At 32.7% G+C, this 24,665-nt stretch overlaps 1 protein-coding gene across 5 annotated transcripts; it reads left to right on the top strand.

Moving 5' to 3' along the window:
* Nucleotides 1–507: 507 nt before the first annotated feature.
* Nucleotides 508–8,426, top strand: LOC149793275 (uncharacterized). 5 transcript variants are annotated; one of them, XM_089967252.1, is made up of 8 exons: nt 508–916; nt 1,605–1,818; nt 1,940–2,266; nt 3,521–3,745; nt 4,363–4,410; nt 5,062–5,157; nt 6,302–7,099; nt 8,108–8,426. In XM_089967252.1, exons 2-8 carry the CDS (start codon nt 1,809–1,811, stop codon nt 8,335–8,337), a joined length of 1,734 nt encoding a protein of 577 aa, XP_089823378.1. In that variant the 5' UTR covers nt 508–916; nt 1,605–1,808; the 3' UTR covers nt 8,338–8,426. The 5 variants fall into 5 exon arrangements, with proteins under 5 accessions (XP_089823378.1, XP_089823376.1, XP_089823377.1 ...); XM_089967250.1 differs by lacking the exon at nt 1,605–1,818; XM_089967251.1 differs by lacking the exon at nt 1,605–1,818 and having other exon boundaries at nt 509–916; nt 3,521–3,712.
* The last annotated feature ends 16,239 nt before the right edge of the window (nt 8,427–24,665 follow it).

Raw genomic sequence — 24,665 nt, 5'->3', positions numbered from 1 at the left:
GTATCTGCGGCATAATGATCCAGTGGTAGACACCATTATTAACTGCCTCACTGCAGACAGCGTAGTATTGTGACTTTTATTTCGGTTGAAGCTACGTTAATAATCAAAATCACACGCATTTACAACAAAATGGGTTTGTTCCCTCCAAAGTACATACAATACGCATGCCATAAATAAGAGAAACACGATACGTAAAATATAAATGATACCAAGAAATATTATTTGGATTGCATTGTGTCCTTGCACACACTCAGCTCAATCGAAATTACGTAAATACTCCTGGTTTGAACAACACCTAAACTGATTGGTTTCAGTGAATCATATAGGAGGGGATGGGTTACATAAAATGCTTCTCAGTCCACGATAGTGAGTAAAGAAGCTTAGACCTCAGGGTACCAGCCTGAATCATGTCCTCGTGTTTGGCTATTTTTTATCTAATCTCTAAATGTTTCCTTATTTTGTCTTTGTTTTATAAACACCCAAATATCATATACACTAAAACGAAAATGTAATTTCTTTAACTCATCAAACTTCATGTATATCATAGTTTCATCAGTTATTATTACTAGAACTCTGCTTAAGTCTTACTATTTCAGTGTTATCAGGTTCGCTCATAACTACGAGCGGATAAAGGGTGTAGAAAAGGATTTCCTATAGAACGATAAGATCCAAGTATTATAACTGCCTGTGATACTGCATTGGAAGAAAGTACGAAATGTGTTGATGTATCACCTACGAAGATGTACACACTATTTTTTGTCATACTCATTTTCCCATTGGCTAAGAGCACGTATGATGCCTTAGACAATCATTAGTCATGACTGCATAGAACACACTGCACTGTAGTGCAAAGTCATGGATGTTGTGACCATGTTATCGCTTTGCCTCATTTTCTGTGGAAAAGATCACGCTAAAGGTGAGTTAAAATGACAGATGTGGTAGCAAATTCGAGTGTTTCATGAAAAATTTATACATTTTCAGTATTCTTAGAGCAAGAAGTAACTAGCATTGTTCATCAAAATATTTAAGCATAAAATAAATAATAATTGAGACAAGCATCATTTTATTAATTCAAATATGTTATGGTTATTTATACAAACCTTGCTCATTAACTTTACCTATTGTAAACTAGCAATGATAGAATGTACTCCCAAACATCCTCATAAATATGGTCTAATAAATACTCATGCAAAATTGAAAGCCTATTTTAATATTACTTTGGTTTGGAATACATGATAACGCAAACGTTCAAATGTAGACTGGTGCATTATGACAAGCACAATTGATTTAAACATTGACATTTTTTTTTCTTCTCACAAATCTATGTAACCCCGCTATATTTATCTGTCTGGCTGTCCGTCAAGTAACCATATGTCCAAAACTGAGATGATAAATTCAATGAATGAAATATCCCAGATAATCCTGACAAAAAAAACAACTAAATTTGTCTCAAGACTTCATCGTTCCTTCACAATCGTACATAAAGAAAGAATTCCTTTTTGAAAGCAAATTGATAATATGTATGTATGTATGCATATATGTACAAATAATGTTCGAAGGTTGTTGTTGTTGTTGTTGTTGTAGGTTTTAACGCCATTTTTCAGCACACGATAGGCTATACATGGCGGCCACTATTAATGGTGGAGGAAGAACCCGAGAAAACCACGGAAAAAACGTCGACCCACGAGAAGCTACTGACAAGCTTTCTCACTACCCTCATTTTCTAACTCCGAGACTCGATCCGCCACAGACAGAGGTGAGATGGCAGTGATCCGTAACGGAGAGCGCTTTAGACCACTCGGGACCCCATGCTCGAAGGTAAAAATGTGTGCATATCGAACTTGCTTTTCTTGAAGACGATGTTACTTAACATTTATAAACTTAACATAAATATCACGTTTCATGTATGTCTAACACGATCCATCGTTCATCCTTGCAGATTTGAATCCGACGACAATTGTCCATGGAAATAATGGTACTGTTTATATTAATATATCTAAAACGGATGGAAAAACACTTTTGGAAATCAACTTCTCTGGTTACACTAGTAATCAACATTTCACTAATGTGGTACTCTACATGCCAGTGAAGGGCCAAAAAGGGAACATATCTATCAACAGTAATTATACAGGTCGAATTGAGAGCGTCGTAAATAACAATGGTCACTTCAGTTTTCTGCTACTAAATGTCATGTTTAATGACAGTGGAAATTATACAGTAAAGGAAAATTCCAGTGTGAATGGGTATACAAGTGTTCTTGTCGCTCGTAAGTATTCATATTACCTTCGTGTCATATCAAATGGAGAGTATATGTATATCTATCTATAGAAGACATACATACATAAGCATAGATACGTGTATTTAAGTGGCTAGCAATCTTCTTTTATATATGGCGTATAGCAATCTTTTCAAGTGCACTGGATCCAGCAAGGGTTCACGTGTGTAGGGGATTGATTAAGATAAATGCAATAAACTGACAATGAACTGACGTGTAAACTGATGAGCCCTAACGACATCTGTTATTTTACGTAAGTGCAAATGATATCCGGATATTTCATTAGTATAGTAGTCATAGGAATTATTTAAAAGAAAATGTGCCGGCTTCTAAAGATAATTTTATTTGTTTATGATTGTCCCTTTCTAGTTCTTTTGGATGAAACCTCATGGGTTCAAAAGTCTAAGGCGGCGTGTCCAGTTAGCTTCCAGTAAGGAACCGACACATTTTCTTTTAAATAATTTTCTAAATATGCAGCTGTCGGTATGGCTCATCAATTTCTAGGTCAATACAAATATTTCCAGTATGAGCAACAAGCTGAAATAAACTAGTTGAAACACAATACAGTTAAAAGGTTGAATTCCTCTAGAAATGGCCATGTAAATGCCCGCACAAAATAAACGTTGTTCTGTTTTATTTGTTTGTCTTGTCTGTGTTTTATTTTTCCCTTTGAAAAAGACTCACTAAGAATCCAAAACGTTCATGCTAGCTAGATACTGATTTGCTACTATATATATATATATATATATATATATATGTGTGTGTGTGTGTGTGTGTATAATATATATATATATATATATATGTGTGTGTGTGTGTGTGTGTGTGTGTGTCAAAATTACTTTTTCACAAAGACAGAATAAATAATCTTAGTTGCTGATAAAAGAATGAATATGTTCTATAAAAGTAATGAACTCAAACAGAGCTACATGATCGACTCACGAAATAAAGGACAAATACGAGATAATATGCATGTATTACGTCGAATACTTCGTCTATTGGGTTCTAGTGTATAGTAATTGATTATAAATAACTCCGGTTGGTCAGCATGTTAACGTATCAGGCACACGTGACAGCAACTACCCAGAAACTCAACATTTAATTTTATCTAGATTGTATGTATTTTTAATTTAAAATATATTTAATATATATTCATCATCATACACATAATCCACGCTATATCATGTTATTTGTACTTTAGTTTTTATACAAATTTCATGCCTCTGTTTCATTAATTTTGATTTGCAGGTCACGTATTTGTGGCACGACTTGGGGAACCAATCACACTTTCATTCATAATTTATGAGAACAACACGCCTTCGGTAAGGGTTGATAATCCCAATTCCAAAGTGAGCCAACCAGTCGTAATGTATAATTCGACTAACGACAGCTGCACATATACAAATTTTGGATCAGTGGAAAATAAAAATATTCACAACTGTATGTTGAGAAAAGGAGAATTTTCGTTCTCATGTGTGTGAAATTTGCTTTTAGTTTTATCATTAAGTGTCCTTGAACAAATGTAATGTGAATACTGCGGTACAGATAGCTGCCTGTGAGATCTCTCTCTCTCTCTGTCTCTCTCTCTGTCTCTCGCTTTCTCTGTCTCTGTCTCTCTGTCTGTATCCCTGTCTCTCTCTCCCTCTCTCTCTCTCTTTGTCTTTCTGTCTTTCTCTCTCTCTCCGTTTGCATAAAGATTTTTCATCCTTGGCAAACGTCCATGAGTTTAAGGGGTAGCATAGATGTTGAAGAAATACAATCTTGTTGAATACTGCGGTACAGATAGCTGCCTGTGAGATCTCTCTCACTCTGTATGTCTGTCTCTGTCTCTCTGTCTCTGTCTCTGTCTCTCTCTCTCTGTCTTTCTCTGTCTCTTTTTCTCTGTCTATCTCTCTGTCTGTCTGTCGTTCTCTGTCTCTCTGTCTCTGTCTCTCTCTGTCTCTATGTCTCTCTCTCTCTCTCTCCGTTTGCTTAAAGGTTTTTTCACACTTGGCAAATGTCCATGAGTTTAAAGGGTAGCATAGATGTTGAAGAAATACAATCTTGTTGAGAGCCTATATAAAACCATGGATTTGTTTTTTATTGTACAGATAACAACCTGACTGGACATGTAGCGCCACCAAGGAGCTCAAATATAGGTACAGATAAGTTGTGTAAGAGAAATGTAAATTACTGAGTGGAATAACTTCGCGTCGTCCACCTAATAGTTGAAATAAATAAATAAATAAATTAAACAGATATTTCCATTTAAATAACAGATTTGTTCCGTTTTAGAACTTTACAAAGGATAATTGATACCTGTATCAAAAAGTATAGATATGTTACGTGCAGTTTCCATGCAATATCGCACACAAACATATACTACTTCGAACAATGTTATTTATTTCGTTATTGTGTATTGTTTAATTTTCTAATCAATCACTATCTACTAGCACTAACTGTAATTACCGATATAAATAGGGTTAACTGTATCAGTTAAATCACAATAATTAATTAGGCTGTATAGTATTTGTTATAAGGAATGATTTTCGTATGATCAATTAATCATCGAATCAATAAAAGAATTAGGTCAGATATGTTATGTAAATATTTGTATGCATATATATTTGTATATATGTATATGCATATTTATCTTAGTCTGACTATATTTTGTCTCTCTCGATCTATATGTACAAAGACTTTACATATATATGCTTGCATGTCTGTGTGCGTTTTTTTTGTTTTTTTTCGTTGTGTTAAAATCTGACAAAGCAAGTCTGTAATCTTAGTGTACATTTATTTCATTCCAGATAAGGCAACATGGCTCATAATCACTGCACTAGTGATAACGATTTTCGCCGCTTGTCTGGTTGTTGTTGGTGTGTGGAAGCTTCGAATCAGAATAGGTTATAATATTTGTTGATTATACCTCATTTTCGGCCTCAAAATGCATCCGTAAAAGAAGATAGTTTATTCATATTCTAAAGGTGAAATGTATTTTTTTAAATATTGCATCGACCCCCCATAATGTTTATAAAAAAAAATGAAATATAGCATTTGTCGAAAGTATATGATCCTTATGGAATTTATAAACGTTTATGAAAACCTGTTCTCATATAAATTAACATAAACTGTAATATTCAGACCTTAGCATACAGTCCTATCCCAATGACTCACGTTTATCCGATAGTTATATTGTGCAATTTTCCATAACAACCTTGTAGTGTTAATAACTATACTGCTTTGAACAATAAATAAACATTTGAACTAGATTGCACAATTTGATGTGAATTTAATTTACGTCAGAATATGTAGTACATACACGATATTGTTTTTTCAACGATTAAACATATTTAGTAAGATATTGTCCCTTTATCATAAATCACAGACTATGCATTTTATTTATTTGGTTTGTTTGCATAATAAAATTTGTTTGTAATAAATGAATTAATTTCTTTCGAGCTGTTTCCTAAATTGGAAAACAAAACATTTTAAAGTCGCTTCAATATTTGTATTTACTAATTTGGAAAGATAAAGAATTTCCATTGTCTCACAAGTTTAAATTGTGGAGGCAACTATTTGCTTAAATCTCCAACATCTTTATTTCATTAAATAATAATAATGAATTGAAATTAATAAATGAAGTAAAATAAAATAACTCACTACATCTACACAATCCAGTTAGTAGTAATTTAAAAAAAAGGAAAGATCAAAGTATAGGTACTTGGACAAAATAATATATATCAAAAAGAAGGCAGCAACCTGGTTACAGTCCATGCTTTCTCGGCGTTTCTGGGGTTTAGACAAACTTTCAAACTGGTTTACACACACGTCATTAGCTGACAAAAGGCTTATACCACATTTTACTTCCGATTTAGTAGTGGCCACACCATCAAAGTTACTCACCTTTTATACAGTATCAAGAAAATGGTTTTATCCTATAGTTGTATTTTTCCTCATATTCTTGTGAAACGTTTGCAAATTAAATACACAAAATATAGGTAGACGCTACATGATTCTGCACAATGTTTTACGTTTTATCATTTGCAGCACGAATGAGCATGATGCATAGCTTCTTCTACAGGAACGGAATTCAGACTATCGTTTACCGTTCGAGCAGTGCATTTATTCCCGAAGAAACTAGAACAGTTTCGACGAAAAACAATTCAAAGGATCGTACAGAGTTAAAGAGAAATAAATTCCAAGCCAGAGTCAAACTTAACGATCAAAATCTGTGCGTACGAGGGTTAGGCTGTGCAAAATCATCTGGTAATACAAGATGTAACTTGCATATTGATTCTAGTTTATCATCGGCTGAAACAATTCAATCCGAATCTGCTCATGGATATGACTATATACATGAATATGATGAACTGTCGAGTGCTTGTCAATCAAAACAACCATATATTCGTTCGAAGTTGTTAGACACGAAATCAATCGGAAGTACATCGCAATCTTCTTTTGAATACAGTTATGTTGTGCAGCGCAGATTTATGACTTTACGGCCACCTGCACCGGATCCTGTTGTAAAGAAGAAAAATAAACAACAAAATATAGTTGCCGATTCCTTCTATTCGTATAAGAAAGTTGACAAGAGATCGTTACCAAGACACGATCCATCAATTTTATTTGCCAAGAAAAACAGCCAAAGAACCATGGAGAGTCACCGAACAAGATCAAGCGATGAGCTAAGCCTCGATTTTGTTAACGTAATATCTCCTCCTAGTTTCGTCCAGCTAGAGAAACCTTTTGCAAAGAAAGCTGCGAATTTGCCGCAAAAGAATAGGAAAGTCAAGTGCCTCAATTCAAAAGTCTTTGCGTGTAGGCCAGAGCCAACTCGGTTTCGAGGTTGGGTATTTTATATACATATTGACCCGTTTTGGATATTTTATCACATTTATAATTATTAAGTGCATCATTATATAACATACAGCTTATAAAACATTTCATCACTAACATTGTACACACTAACTGAAAAATATGGAGAGAGGATACATAGTTTCAAAGGTTGAAAACTTGAAGAGAGACAAGTTAAGATTTTTAAATCAGATTCTTAATCTTTTCAGATAGTGGAAACTATAAATTATTCTTGTCTGCCTATGTTACAAAGATGAATTTACACGTAGCAGTCATACAATCGATGATAATTGTTGTACCGTATGCGAATATAAAATATATTTGATAAAACGTACGACGCGCGTCTTTAGTTGGTGTAAATGCTATTATAAGATTCGCTTCAATCTGTACCAAACTGCATTATAGGTTTCAAACAGAATGTATCCAAATATGATTGAAAGCATCAGCTTATCACGTCCTTCCAATATTAAAATAAACAAAAAAAAAAAAGACAAAAGCACTGATAACATAACATCTTTAATCTTTACTCATTCGACGGAATTTGTGCTAAGAGTTTTGCAGATATTCGTAATCATTTATAACAGAACAAAACTTTGATCTACCTTCAGCTACCACTGTGGTAAATAAAATAATACCATTTAAAGGCCTTTTTAGCCAAAACGGAAACAACACTTTCCCGCAAAGTGATGACATTTGAGAGACACCATATCATTACAATAGACAGCATAGCCAAAAACTCTTATCTCAAGAGATTCGGCTAATATCATCTAAATACATAAAGTCAGGAAAAGATAGAGTTCTTTACTTATATAAATAAGAAATTACTATCGCTTTTGTACTTGACTGTATCTTCGAAAAATATTTGTAAAATTAATAATTATTATCTTAGTCGTTAATTTCTGCAAAGAAATAATAAACACAAAATCTCTGACAAACTTTGCAATTTGAATTTGTGAATTCTTACTCTCTAATCCTAATCATTTTGTTTTACATCAATAGATTCTAAATCCAGAAGTGCGTCCCAGTGCTTGAGTGCTGACTATCCTCGAGATGATTATGACCACGCATATGCAATGGAAAGAATACATCGGAGAAGCTGGTCAAATGACGATCTGTATGGGGATCGGAGTTTTAACACCAAAGACCCACGATCAAGGATGTTTTCAGCTAGTTCGTGTATGGATGAAGATTGTTATGATTACCTTAGCAACTCATCATTTAATACCTAAGGGAAAATACACATAATGAAGCAATGAAAATGGAGGAAAGAAGAGCGGGAATGATTTACTTTAGGCAATAAATGTTAAAGACATTTAAACAGTTTTGTTATTCGATTTGGTAGTGGAATACATTTGATGTTCTTACTCATATGGGCTAAATAGGAGGTACGAAAATAAATAAAGAAAGAAAGAACGAAAGAAGGAATGAAAGAAAGAAAGAAAGAACGAACGAACGAACGAAAGAAAGAAAGAAAGAAAGAAAGAAAGAAAGAAAGAAAGAAAGAAAAGACAAGAAAGCAAATGAGAAAACGGAAGAAGAGAGCAGCAATAAAAGCAATAAACACGTCAATTAAATTAATAAGTTAAATCAGTTGTTTTACGAAGCATGAGGAGTTTGGTCTATTTTTGAGTGTGGAAATAAACGAATATAAATCGTTATTCAACACTTGAATTACCCATGTAATTTCAATTAATTATATTTCACATTGCTGAATATTCAAAATATCTTTTATTGTGAGTTTGAATTCTTCACAGCCCATAATGCAAACAATAGCTTGTGTATTAAATTTAAAATTATATTTAGTCTTCGATGCTATATTCAACCTATAATAACTTGTAAAGACATATTTGCTTTGGTGTATGATAATCGGCTATTTCATACTAGTTTATACAATTATCACTAATTTTGGATACTCTATCAGGGGCAGACGTCGACTGGTCATGTGAGGGTGAGGTCGCGTAAAAATAAATGAAAGCCAAACAATAAAAGTGTTTCGTAGAGAATTTGTTTTCTCTGCAACTAAATGGTTAAAATTAAGATCTCACGCAGCTGTTTAGTCCCCCTCCACCCTGCAATGACTTTTATAGATTCGCCTCTGACTATTTCTCACTAGAAATTGTGTATACAAAATTTCATCTATGTTTGAAAAGTTAAATGAGCTGTTAGATGAATATCAGTAAAACACACATGTATGTATGTATGTATGTATGTATGTATGTATATATGTATGTATGTGTGTGTGTGTGTGTGTGTGTGTGTGTGTGTGCGTACATGTGTGCACGCACGCACGTACGCACGCACCTACGTGTAAACTCATCTTTGCTTATTATGCATACATACATACACACATACATACATAAATACATACATACATACATACATACATACATACATACATACATACATACACACATACATACGTACGTATGTATGTATGTATGTATGCATGTATGTATGTATGTGTGTATGTATGTATGCATAATAAGCAAAGATGAGTTTACACTTCTCAAATAGTATATTGCTCCTATATTCCCTATTGTATAAATTACTGTTTCGCCTAAAATGAAAAAAAGTTGCAATTGTTTTTGATCACGAAGAGCAAAGAAAGCTGAATTTGGACCATGATAAAATTATTTTCCTCGGTAATAAACATATTCTGCTCAAAGAAACATCAGCTTATACAGGCGACGAAATATAGGATAATTGAAGATAAATGTATATTTGTATGTGTATTTTATTTGATTTTCTTCGTTACTTTGTAGAAAAGAATAATGATGATAATTGCAAAATAAATTACTTTGGTGTATGTTTATTCCGATTTAATATGGGTGTGAATAACATGGCTGTGTGTCATATTGAATACAGCGTGTAGATTACCCTATGCGTGATATTTATATTATATTATCTATACTCACTGACAATTGGAAGCGATAAGGATTGAATTTCTTATGTTGCGATTTTATGGTACTATTGCTTGCATCAGGGGCTGTTAGACATTGATCCTCTTCGCTAAAGTCTCCGTCTGTCCCCTCTGGGTTTAAATAATCGTACGCTCATCCAACCCAAGAAAGCCCATTGAGCACAATTTCGCAAAAGTTACTTGATATCGGCAAAATTATGTACCGATGACCAGATTAGATTGTCATGCCGATTACGCAAAATCGTTTTGTTTTCAAACTTAGGAACTTTAATTGGATTACGTCGTTTTTGCTTCATTAAATGATTGGTAGAGACAAATGTATGTGTCCCTTGTATGCATATACATAAGTATGTACATATGTACATATATAGAGATATAGGTATGTAGGTAAGTATATAGGTAGGTAAGTATATAGGTAGGCAAAACAATATACAAAAAATGTTTGTTATTTACATAACATTCGATATATAAAGAACAATACTTTCAAACGTTTTCCTCGTTGGTGACCCTGGCTATTAAAATGAACTTATATGCTTTAGGTAGTGTGAAAAGACAATTTAATTCCCTTTAGTTTGGCGTATGATTGATAGGTGTCGTTTGGATTATAGAAGAAATATATTTACCTTACCTCAGTTCTGCGAATTCGCTTGGTCATTTCCACCTCCTTGACTATGAAGGTAAGAAGGAAACAAAAGGAGACAACCTTTTTAATTTAATCTTTTTTTTACTTTATCATTCATTCATTGCACTTGCAGAAGCTGGTATTGCTTATGATGGCATCATTCCTTTTACCCATCGTATTAATTACTAATATTAATCTACTTTGTACTAATTCACAAATATGCAGACATTTGGATCAGCTGTTTTTTAGATCATGTATAATTTCAACAAGAACAAGCCTTATTCTCTCTCGCTAATATGCAATAGCTGTAGATTGCCACCAGAAAGACAAAATACGCATGATTATAGTATGATTTTTAATTGTGCTTGTTTAACTGACCAAAGTAAGTCGCAGGCATATAAAATGTCCTTTAAAATATTTCTTATTTATTTCTATTTCCACAAAACAATATTCACAAATAACAAAATCCCCCTCCCAGAGTCCAGATCCCACATCATGACGAAAACTGAACTATTTGTAAAATACACATTGCATTTTGTCAACAGAGCAACCAAAGATATGCTAAAAGGACACACGGTACTAATTATACGGAAGAACTGTGAACCAGTCTAGAAATGGGTGAACAAATAATAGAGTATTTACGGGTTTGGTGGTCCATATGTGGTTAATAATGAAAATTAAAATTTTAGTAAAAGTATCTTTTGAGAGCATATCCTATATGTAATTTGAAAAAATATAGATATGTTTATACTGACGCAATTTTAGTATTTTTATAGGCTTGACTCAGGAGTACACAATAATGAAAGTAGCACCTGATTCATTTGGTGCAGAATCGATAACATGTATTATATGTACATGCAAATAAACAAAATGCCTCGGCTCATATGGTGTTCTCCACACATAAGCTTGCACCAAGGTTAGATGTGCATGGAGAATTATAAGTCTCATCATCAGCACCCAGACATTTTAAGTTATTAAATTTTGAATATGATAGTGTTTCCATATGTTTACCATTGGAGTTGAATTAGTAGCGTGAGTCTTAAAGAGAGAAGCATGAAACTTTGCAAACTTAACCTGATAGGTCACAACAAAAATTTTGCAAACTTAACGTGATAGGTCACTACAAAATTCAGTTTGAAAAGGGATAAAACAGATCAGGTCCAAATAGGTGATAGGTCAAAGTGTAAAATGTTTGCCAATTTATCTAACACTGCTATATGGAAGAAGGAGATTATGCTTTGTCGTTTCATTTTTCTTGACTTTAGAGCAAATAAAGGAAAATAGTTTCTACTATATTTATATTTGACCTAATCCAACAGTTTTAAATTAAATTGGCTTCACTCTTGTGCTTTAAGACTTCTAATTTCCCCATAATTAAGTCACTGCAAACAGTACTCCTATAAGGCATATTATGTAAGCCGCAAGATCAGGATAGACATAAGTAAAATAGTTTCAAGAGTAACATCAGTGTTTATGTACAATTATATATATATATATATATATATATATATATATATATATATATATATATATATATATATATATATATATATGTATATATATATATATATATTCACGTATCTGATTGTTTACACATTCTGTATTTTATGACACACGTTGTTGCGACAATGATATCTATATCTACGTGAGCAACGCTGGAATGTTCTTTTGTCCAGATCTCTGTTCAATATATCTCTATGTTCAGTTCTTTTGGACGTAATTACTATATCATGACACTGAAAGGAAATTTATCTAGAGACACATCATGCTATCCGACCCAGACTGACCTGTGTGGGATTCGAAACCGGGACCGAATTATTGAAACTTAGTCATGCTAATCACCGGGCAGATATGTGAAACAAGCTGACACATCTAAATAACTTGCAGCATCGCTAGAAAACAACTGAGGCTGAATGTATTGTTGTGGCCGCTAGTTAATGTTATGCTAATATAATCTCCAGCAAATTATCATATTTATAAACGAAAAAGTAGAAGTAAAATCGAGTTAGCTTTATGAATGTATAATCTCAAATAACGCCTCCAGTATAATCATTGTTTCGAAGAGGCATTATTATCGGCCAAACTCAACACCACCGTCTTCCTTACATCAGAACATATTTATCCCCAACGATTCTACCCCAACCCCGCTTGATTTTTGTTCCCAAAATCGGGATAATAATCTAAAAACAATAACTTATCTTTTGTCTTTACATGGTATGGTTGTCCATGACTTACTAGATAAGCTAAAAAGTATAATGATGTAGACTTTAAACTTGATGACATTTTATAGAACGTAGTACTTGCTTTCTGTTTAATGGAAAAAGTTGGAGGCATAATGTTTTCTTTGTCATGCAAACGATATTTGTTACTTACTCTAGGTCAGCTTGCTTTAATACTTTATTAGTAAGTCAGCATTAAAGGATGTATTGAAATAAAGTAGGTTAATGTGTAGCAAAAGCAATCGAGATCTGTCAGTTGCAGTAAACAATATAAGGAAAACAGTTGTTCTGGAGGTCACCTATTATTGTCTAAGAAGCATTGTTTTTATGTGTATAGTTTTCACTTCTTTCTTGTAACAGCTTAGATAGCATAGATAATGAGAGGATGAATGCATTGTTTTATGGTCATTGTGTGATATTGTTATTAATTTCCTCAGTGAAGATTAGAATCGATTGTGTTTCGTTTTCCGTTGTTGCTGGAAATGCAGTCCTGTTTGCAGTAGGGACAACTTTGACATATGAAAAAAGGGAAATTAAAAACCATACGGATTTGAAAACGGAGTACAAAAAATGTACATGTAGCTACGTCGATTGGTGAAACATGTCCTTCTTGCGTGACTAACTTCAACTGTTGTTTGGTTTAGTAAATAACTGTATTACAATTAATGTGTATCCTGATTACAGTGAAAATATGCTCACTTTTAATGACGGAAATATAGTTGATTTTGCCATTTAGTTTGCACGATGCTAGCAGGAGAGGGCCATGTGAAAAATGACAAGTTATTAACATGAGGGATATTCTACACCGATGTTCGTCATTGGCATGCACAACAATCTATATATTAATGCATGCGAAACGCTTACTATATGTATTTGATCGTGTTTGGTAATGTGAGACGCTAAAATATTTTCTTTTATCCCCTGTTTTATCGCACTACTTAACGTCAAAACAGCTTTCCCAATAAATCATGGCCTTTTGATTTATTGCATGATGCCATCATATACACTACGTATCAATTGTCCCCTATTAAATCAATAATAAAATAATCGCTTTAATATCCGCATATGGGTATCGTGTATTCAGATCACAAGTTATTGGCATTAGTTGAGAGGAATTCGGCAACACATCGCTCTTGATGCAAATTCTCATATTTGGGTGTCATTTCCTTATCCCAATGTATTGAATGAATTACGTTATCCACACATCTCCTATTAGTACAAATATAGATTTTCCGTGTTTTCTGTGTTTTAGCTTGCTTTTGAGTTTTTCTTTTCTTTCTGTTTAATCTTATTTTGCTAGCTGTTTAAATTCAGAACTCAAGTTCTCTCTCCATGCTATAGCCACCTTTTCGAATTTGTACTGAATAGTTCAGTATGATCCAATTTTCATATGCTCTTTCTAAAGATAAAACATTGTTAATGTACACTTGCCCTTTTTATGTTTATTATGTCGATAGTTCACAATATTGTTTTAAAAACGATATTTAAGACATTTGAGGTGTAAAACAATATACGTGTAAAGTGTCGAATAATGAATGTATTGAACCTTAAAGTTGATTGCATTAAGCATTAAAACTTTATTACATTTAAGCCAGAAAAGCCCTTGTGGAAGGTCACTTCGACATTTCTTCTTTTCTACCCCCGTGTCAGTGTTAAACTTGAGAGGCTAGTCATTTATGACTTAGTGAGATTCGACAGGGCATTCCAACGCTGTCCAGAGAGAGCAAACATTTGAGCTACCAACATTTGAGTTACCTACCATAACCGCTTGATAAAACCCATATTAAAAGTATCATTTTCAAAAGTAATTGATATGCACCGTAAGCTGTCTCAAATCTGACAAAATAAATGATTATCTTAGGAATAATTAGGAACCGCTGCTTACGATTGGGGAGAGTAAAGTAAGGGATACACTTTAGTAGTAATTTCAATTTAAAGTGACGACCTTGGTCGAAATTCTTTAGTCTGAAAAATCCTAGGTGAGGAGAAGAGGCTTCAAGGAAACCTAAAAAAGAATAGTGTTTTCCTCGTTAAACAAGGAAAGGGTACCAGGTGGCTGCCCTGTAAGAACAGACAGGGTTTAATGCAAGGACGCGCAATTTCTGAAATAAAACGTCATTAAGGTATGCAAGTTTAATTTTACACGTAATCTTCTATTTTGATTCTATGTTTTATGCAAATGTGATTGATATAACAAGGATCAATAGTAAGTATCGTTTATTCAATTTCATGGAAATCTGTAGATGCTAGAGTTGTTTTTCATTTTATCTCTTTAATGTTACAGTTGCTAGTTCATTGATAGAATTGACGATTGCATGATATCCAAGTTTTCCTGTGTAGGGTTTCATAGGGTTATATGAAATAATTTCTTTTGTCTGCAAGGACGATGCTGATTATCGTGAGTTAACGATAATCGCATATTTAAATCTGATTTTGTAATGTTTAAATAATCATGTAAATTAAGGATTGCTGTGAGCAATACTTTTGTGAATTGTATGCAGTAGTAATCGAGCAAGTGGTAACTAAGTAAAGGAATATGGTAACGTTAGATATACCACAAACGTGCTAATTATGGCTGGTCGCTGTGAAGCGAGGGGGATTTTCTATCTGATTAGTTCAGACTTTATGCAGTGTGGATAGGTAGTATGCTTCTGAGTAATGTAAGTGAGGAAATTTTATGTACATGTAGAAAGTGGTACATACAGAGATTATGGGGTAATTTTGTCCTTTAAGAAACAACTTTCTGGGGAGAGAAGGGACAGTCCGAAGACGGAAGTCCGGTGAAGGAAGTATCGAGTTCAGAATAAAGGACTAGGAAGTCCAGAAAGAGATGTAGTGTTCGGAAATAGGAAGGCTCGAGGAAACATGATGACGTTGATACATGATCAAGGGAGGAATGTAATGCAATCAGTCGTGGACATTGCGCTATTTTCACAACTGGTTATTATGATGAAATAAATTCAAATTGGACACTGCATTTAAATTATGTTAACATAACTTTGATAACTTTGACTAAATTGGAATTTCAGCCATTAATTGTTATTGATTAAATTTTGTTATTTTCCTTGCCTAAGGGGGCTCGTATTTCATTATTTCTTTCCACCAGTCATGCTCATTCTCTGTTGAAAGTCTATATTTTCGCTTCCGCAGGGCTTTACTTTCGAGGGAGGTCATCCTCTAGATAACGCCAGCCAAATCAAATTAACCACCCCTCTTACTATGAGGATAACGTTACAATAGTATTGATATTGAATCGAAACACCAATGAGACTTCGTTCATGCTTAGAATTTGAATTAAGGATTTCCTTTCCTAATATCGAAACCTACTGCAAATTATATCAGTCTTAATTAACTTGGACTCATCCACACATAAGATGTTTACCAACATTCAGTGTAAGTTTCACTATCATCTCTAATAAACTCTTCATAAAGAAATGATGGTCTCTCTCTCTCTCTCTCTCTCTCTCTCTCTACATATATATATATATATATATATATATATATATATATATATATATATATATATATATATATATATATATATATATATATATTATTCGGATAAAAAAGAACACAAACGCCGATAATTCTGTTCAACTAGTTTCGCATGTAATGTATGCTTCTTCAGGCACAAAATATTTTGAAAGAAACAAATGACGCATTTTTTTAATATAAAAAACAATTACGTCATTACGAAACGTCGTAAGAGATATACACCATCATAACAATTATACATATATATATATATATATATGACAGGATCTGAAGGTCTGAAAGATACACGAGTCTTTAATGAAACCTGATTCAGAAAAATAATAAAATAAAATAGAGACAAAATGTCATACATATAATTAGATTGTTATAAATGACATATGATTTATCAATTAAAAATATATATATAATTTTATTTTTGCATTGGTATTAAGGCCATTAGGATACAAAGTATCTAACGTATGAATGCCATAAGTTTATTTTATGAGTCTATTCATATCTCCATACATAATATATATCGGCATGAAAGGAAAATCGAGTAGAGAGTGATTATTGGTTTTAAAATGTGTTGAAATATTAGAGGAAAATTGAGCATTTCTAGAAATGTTTATGTGAAAGCGATAGTTATTCATTCTCGTAGAAACTTGTTGAAGTGTTGTCCAACATATTTTACGTTACATTTGGTACAGGTTATCAGATAAATCACATCAATTGATACGCAGTTAGTGTTATAATGTAGAGAAAATACTTATTTTGTATTAGCGCTACTAAAATAAGTACTTTCTCTTATGTTTACACATTGAGAGCACCGGTGTCTATTTCATTTGGATGACGCCAATTGTCTCTTTTATTTCTTTTATTTCATGACTGTTTAGTTCAGAAAATCTTGCAAATGCTTGGGTCTTCTATAAGCAAGACTTGGCATATTCTTGTAAAGTGATTTTATGCATTTTTTTTTCTTTTCTCTCTTATCATATACACACAGTTTTAGTTTTATATGTTAAATTTCCTATTGGATAAAAACGCACATATGCAAACCAATAAAAAATAATATCTTGAAACAAATATCAAAAGAGGGTTTGTTTTTATGTATTAGTGTAACATAGACAGGGTTTCGTGATCATAAACCTTTCGGACACGAATATTGATTTGAGACATATTAAAATTTGTTACTGCAATTCCAGTCACTGAGTTCAAGGTAAGAGAGTTTACCATACTTTAAAGAATAAGTTATTTTATGTTCTGTGTTGAAGCGATCTTTTTTAATACGGGGACATGGTGCCTCTATGACCGTTCATTCATCATCTGGATATTCGGAAAATATTGAAAACATTGCCCAAACAGAAGTCAACATAATACAAATTTCTGGATAAATTAACAAATATGATACAATTTGTACCGTATTACCAAGTTTGCATGCAATACTCTCTATGTAATTCTCTCCTTCCTTGAATTTCTTTTTGAGCGGTAAAGAATCCCCACCCCCCAAAAATAATTAATCCCCAAAAAGGCAAACAAATAATCCTGAGTGAGTGTGCAGCTATATTCATTACATATATAAAGTTGATAAAACATTCACTCCCTTAACAAAAGAAGTCTACAAAACAGACTATCGACAAATAATTCCTTATCTTGCAAGTAATCACGATTTTGATTATTATGCAGACATAAAGTTACATGAGTCGAAAAGTTACATCAACTGAGATAAGTTCAACAATTTTCTCAAATTTATAAAATGTAAGAATTAACTGGTTTGTTGTAATCTCTCACGCGTTCTCGTGATACGCTTCTTATTCTTTTCTTTTCTTTCAGAAAGAACCACCATATCTATTGTCACCTGATCACCAAATACAAATTTCACCTATGATTCATCCAGTTCTGATATAGAAAATGGTATATAGAAAATAAAACGGATTAGTGAATTGAATAAAGAATTTTATTCCATCTCTGCCAAAAATGAAGTAAACTGTTCTTACTATTGTAAACTTTAAAAAATAAAAGAGGAAATGACGTAAGAAAAACCGGATCTGTTCAATGTATTCAATATACCAAGTACAATCTTATAGCACTTTGCATTCAAAAGTGATAATTTATCGTTGCATCAGTTAAAGTTGAAATTTTGGACTCCATGTGGTAAATATATTTCAATAAATATATGTTTTTCCTCATCAAGCAGTGTGTTGACATGAACATTATTATTTTACTAACCCTACAATTTCTGTATTTTGTGTGTCTATGTTCATTGTTCGATCTAGATAGCTTTCACGTCATTTATCTAACGCCTGCAGTAGAACAGCTCTTGATAACAATGCATTGTTGTGAGGGTTGTTAAAATATAATTCTATTTTACGAACTTTTTCCCAGTAAACAGTGTAAGCCAGTGGCTTTCGCTTTCATTTAATGATTGTGTTGCTCCCACTGATCTCAGGGTGATCATTTTGTTTGTCATGTCCGTCCGTTTTGTCATTATGTACATCCTACATACACCAGTCCATATCAAACTTAGCACACTTTAGCCACCGCTTCAAGACAAATTAAATTTGTTAGTCATGTTTGTAAACACATACAGATGACTTGGTAAGATTGTAATGCCACTTCAGCAAGTTTAGAATATGTTTTTTTTTTTTTGGGGGGGGGGATCTGTTGATATTATCCCATGATAATCTATTTGCTGAGCATGATACTTGTCTGGCCGTGTGAGCGTGTTACAAATCAACACGCTAGTGCTTTTCATCCTTTCTGGTATTTTGACTGAGACAATATCAGTAGCATATCTTGCTAAAATCGCCGTTTCATGGAGTTAGTTGTCTAAAGCATCATTTTAATAGTAGGAGGATTTATTTTATCCCGTGTTAATTTAGTCGTCAATGCGAAGTAGTAAGCGGGCCGTTACAACGTGTGACTCGTTGTTTCAGATATAGTGGTAGCCGCTTAATATTTTCCTCATTATAATCTAATCGTATTAGCATGTTACCCATAGCTAGAGGTACTGTGAGGGGGCAGGTTTAATATTATTGTGTTAACCTAGCCATATGCGCGTGCTACATGATGGTTTGGGTATCGTGGCGGCGCCAGGCATATTAATATCCTGTGTTAATATATTAGTGTCAGCGTGTTAGTCATCCCTTTCTCTATTTTTACCACGGCAGGCTAAATATTTTAAACGTTGTTAGCTATTTGCATTGGCGTGTTAATCATCGGTCTAGGTATCACGAGGACATAATTTTAATTTTATCCCGTTTTAATCTGACGATTCAGTGTGTTACTCATCCCTCTAGATATCTTGTCGGCGCGTTGAATAATGTTATCGTCGGTAGATCTGTTCGTGTAAGCGTGTTAGTAATTCCGAAAGATTGTGTGACGACATCTGAGAAAATTGTATCCTTCGCTAATTTACCTTGTTAGGGTGTTATTCATCCCTGTACGTATTATGACGAAATATGTCTGTTTCTATCTAGTGCTTATGCAGCCGTGCATATTACTAAAATTATAATAAAGAGCACGGTAAACAAAATTTCCTTGACATAGGCAAAGATAATAATCTTAATACTTAACCTATAATCATAAAGAAAAAAAATATCCATGTATCAGTTGTTTCCACTATTTTAAAAATCAATGATCAAGATCAGGTGGAAAGTGAACTTACGTTTGGACAAGGTCACGTCCAAAATATAAATATCCATCTCATATAATGAACTAGATAAGAGCAACAATACTAAACAAACAATGCAAATTAAATATACATAACAATATGTATGTATGTATGTATGTATGTGTGCGTGTGTATGTGTGTGTGTATGTGTGTGTGTGTGTGTGTATGTGTGTGTGTGTGTGTGTGTTTGTGCAGGCATGCATAAAACAACTGTTGTTTTATAGTGGATCACACATTCGTATAATATTGCATCTTTAAACAAAATTCACTTGGGTAAGTATACTTTGTATTTTATCAGCTTTTGAAAAATATGAAAGCAATTTTTTAATTCTCAGTGACGAAAAAATCATATAGCATAATAAATTAATGTGCACTAAACTAAAAGTAATACGGATTCCCGTAAGTCAATGTATTTAGGAAATAGGTATATTACAAACAGAATATACAAATTCGATAAATATAATAAAGCATATGTTAGTTTTGTGTTAAAACATATTAGTTTGAAAATCTCCCGAACTGTATAATATTTAATGGCATGCGATAAAATGACTTGTTTCATGTTGCAAAACCGAGAGGTAATAATTACATTGATTAACTTATTCCAGCTGCGATATTTTCCTAGATAGAATCTTTACGTTACAAATTGTTATTGTTTAACTGGTCTTGGTTGAAATGTCTATCGTAATGTGCACGTATATCTTTCAGCATGCTATTCGAAAAGCTCAGTATATACTTTCTCCCGCACGAAAGGGTTAGAGGTTAATATTTTGCCACTCCTACCAGTAGCTCATAAGGTCGTAGCTTATTCCATGTCTCATTAAGCGCAGCTGCTATATATATATATATTGTGCAAAACTTGAATATTGGAAGGAACTATGTTAAATTCTGAGACGAAGAGATCCCTATTATTCAGTAATTAAATATTTAATGCATATAATAAGGGTGACTTGATATTTGCATGACATCAAAATGACAACTATTTCATCATAACAACTACACCGCGTGTAATCATTGACAAATATGTTATTTTGTATATAGTGGGGAGATACGATACTATTTGTATGCAGAAACGAATCTCTCTCTCTCTCTCTCTGTATATATATATATATATATATATATATATATATATATATATATATATATATATGTGTTTATTACTAATAAAAAGTGACCATATGCACGAATCGAGATAACAATTTAAATGTCTGCAAGATCACATGAATGTTTCAAAGAACAACATGCATGTATTGGATCTGAAAGGAAAATTAAACTTTTTAAAACACCTTCTCACTCCTATACGTTAAAAGATATTGAAAGATCCCTATCGCAAAATAATATTGAATGAATGCATGTATATGGATGGTGCTTCCACTACTCATGTGTGTATGTATATATATATGCAGAAAGCATGTTTGACGGTATTAATGTACATATATATAGCTGGATATCTAACTGCGTTTGCAGATATCAATTATAATACGTAGGGTTTAAAAAAATATAATAAATATAATGTTGTAACGTTTTAGATGTATCTTACAAGCTCTATTTCTCATTCTTGCAGATTTTGAACCGAAGACAAGTGTTCATAGTTATGAACTTCAAACGGATGGAAATGTAATTTTGGAAATAAACGTTCTCTGGTTACACCATTAATCTTCATTTCACTAATGTGATTCTGTACCAACCAGTGAAAAGTCGAATAGAAAACAGTTCTATTAACATTAATTATATAAGCCGACTATAAAAAGTCGTTAGGAACAAGAATAACTTTAGTTTTATGCTACTAAACGTAATTTTCGAAGACAGCCAAAAGTATACAGTAAAGGAAATTTCCTTAGTAAAAGGGTATGCAAGTGTTTTAGCCACACGTAAGTATTATTAGCACATTTTGTAATATCAACATAAACAGCTTGTCAACACAGCTATTTTTAACTATAGTAGACCCACAGATATATGTAAAAATACACTTGGATAACTAATAATTCTGTTTCTCAAACCTAATACAAAATAGTATTTTTCAAAGTCAGCTTCATTTTATCATCCTGTAATAAATAAAGTTATATAAAACTCCTCGTTGTCTATTGGTAGATGCATATTACCTCCCAAATGTAAAATATGCACAACCACCCATTTTGGATTCTACAGGCATAGTAACAAATATAAATAAGGTATGCTATACTGGTGAGTGAGAATGTGGGAGAGAAGGGCAGTTTATTCCTAATTGTAGTGTGAGGATAACATTAACAACAACAACAATTGGAAATTAAGGGCAATCGCATTCGCAATAATAATGAATTACTGCTGTTGCTGCTTTCCCAGTCACTATCCCCAAACCCAAAACTGTCATCATAAATATTATCACTATTCCCCTATTAATCCTAAGAGATAATTGACTTAAAAATGTAATGCAGCTAATGTCAAAGAATTATGATAATACATCTGCTTTATCGAATTATGTTCACAGAAAATATCAACGTTTAAACTTTACCATGTAATGTCAAAGCATGTTGATTTCTTTTCTATTAGAATTAGTGTCATGATCTATATCAGTGTATCAACAATGAATGTGCTGCGTTAAACTTTATTGTTTTCTTATCTCAATATTTTAATGATACATTTTACAGCAAAACTTAGATTGTTTAAGTAGATTTCTTAGCCATGTTAACAGGGACTTATCAAGCTGGAAATCGTTTCATACATACTAAATTGAAATTTGTACACACCTTAATTTCGACTTCACACGCATTTACATTTGTTACTTTTATACTTTTTTCTATCCTGCATCTTTACATCTGGAATAAATTTCTTGCCAGCATTACTAATCATAAAACTATGCATTTTATATTCAAAATTATTGTTAATCAGAAATGCTGCTCCCATGATCCCGGTTAAAAATGAAACAAACACATATAACCGCTCATTGTTGCTACATCATTTTCTTCACCTTCTGTGTACAATATCATTTGGTCTTGCATAATACCCATAACCGTTAGCCCATAAACTACTATCCAATTTTTATGATTCTGTAAAAACTGAATCACTCTTTCGGGTATTATATAGGAGAAAATATCAGTGTTTGTTTTTCATGAAATACGACGAAATAATAAACCCTCTTTGATCAAGGCTGCATGATATATATGGGATATAATCCACAATAAAATATAGATCAAATACGAATACAAGATAGGATCGAGGAAGTGAAGGACGGACTAGATAATAGCGTAGATAAGAGAAATGAAATTATTACACCATTTCTTCCAGACAGAAAAATATGTTGCTTCATTTTTTTCATAAAATGTACGATATTCTCTGTACACAATAAATTTGCATTTTAGAAACCAAGACAAACACATGCATATAATTAGTTTGCTTACACAATAGACGTCAGTTTTATTTATTTAATCAGTTTTGACAAATAAATGTAAACTGCAGAGAAACAAATGCATGTTCTATGGTACTAAAAGGAAATTTTGGTCAAAACGTCTAGCTTAATCACTCGTTCAAAAACGAGGTTTAAAATAATTTGATAAACATTACATATCAATGCAATTCTAAGACTGAAATCAGCTAAGAATGTTTGATTCAGTATGTATATTTATTTATTAGGTGTTCAATGCAATAAACATGCAAATCGTGTTATACAAACTGCTTTGCTGCTATTCCCCACCCGTTTAATTGTGAGTTCAAAGCTTTGGTTTCGAAATTTAAATTCATAATTCTTCATCACTGAACAAACAAAATTACGTTATTCCAGTTATGAAAATGCAAATTTAATACAAATAATGAAGTTCATAGACATTGTGGTGATTTTATTTTGTTTCATTATATTTTCAGGTTGCATATTCTTGTCAAAACAGGAAAACGATATACACTTTCAATCATATCTGTTGAAACGGCCATGTCTTTGATTACAATGCGTCATCTCATTTCTGAATAATTTACGATTCGACTAAAGGAGATTGCAACCATACAGATGTCGTAACAGATGGCAAGACGTACATGCAAAACTGAACTGAAAAAGGAGAATTCTGATTCACTGTGGAGTAAATATTATGGCTACGCTAAAGCTTCTATTATGCATGCGGTAACAAAGGCCGACGTTTGGATTGTATATTTGTCAACATTAAAGGTAAAATAAATTACAGATAAACTTATCCACAGACAAACCGTCTACACAGAGAGTTTATATTGTGCTACTCTTTCACTTGGACTATAATATAAGTTTTTAAGGATAATAATGATGTATACAATCGTGTCCAAATAGTGTTAACAAAAGCACACGTTCTATGTAGGCCAAAACGTTTAAGTAAATAATCTGAAAAATTAGAGAAAGATAATTGTTTTCATCATATAAAATGCAACATTTGCAATTTAAAACTTAAAAAGAGATGTATAACACTTGACTATTAGAATATCATTACGCTTAAGCATTATTTAAAAAAGTAAAAAAGAATCTATCTGTCTATCTATCTATCTATCTATCTATCTATCTATATATATATATATATATATATATATATATATATATATATATATATATATATATATATATAAAATACTTGAAAATATTTTACAATTCGACTACAGGAGATTTCAACCATACAGATGTCGTAACAGAGGGCAAGACAAACATGCAAAACTGTGAACTGAAA

Source organism: Sinohyriopsis cumingii, chromosome 8 (assembly GCF_028554795.1).
Source record: "Sinohyriopsis cumingii isolate HCF-2022 chromosome 8, ASM2855479v2, whole genome shotgun sequence".
Taxonomy (NCBI): Eukaryota; Metazoa; Mollusca; class Bivalvia; order Unionida; family Unionidae; genus Sinohyriopsis; species Sinohyriopsis cumingii.
This window is presented reverse-complemented; position numbering and strand designations above follow the sequence as displayed.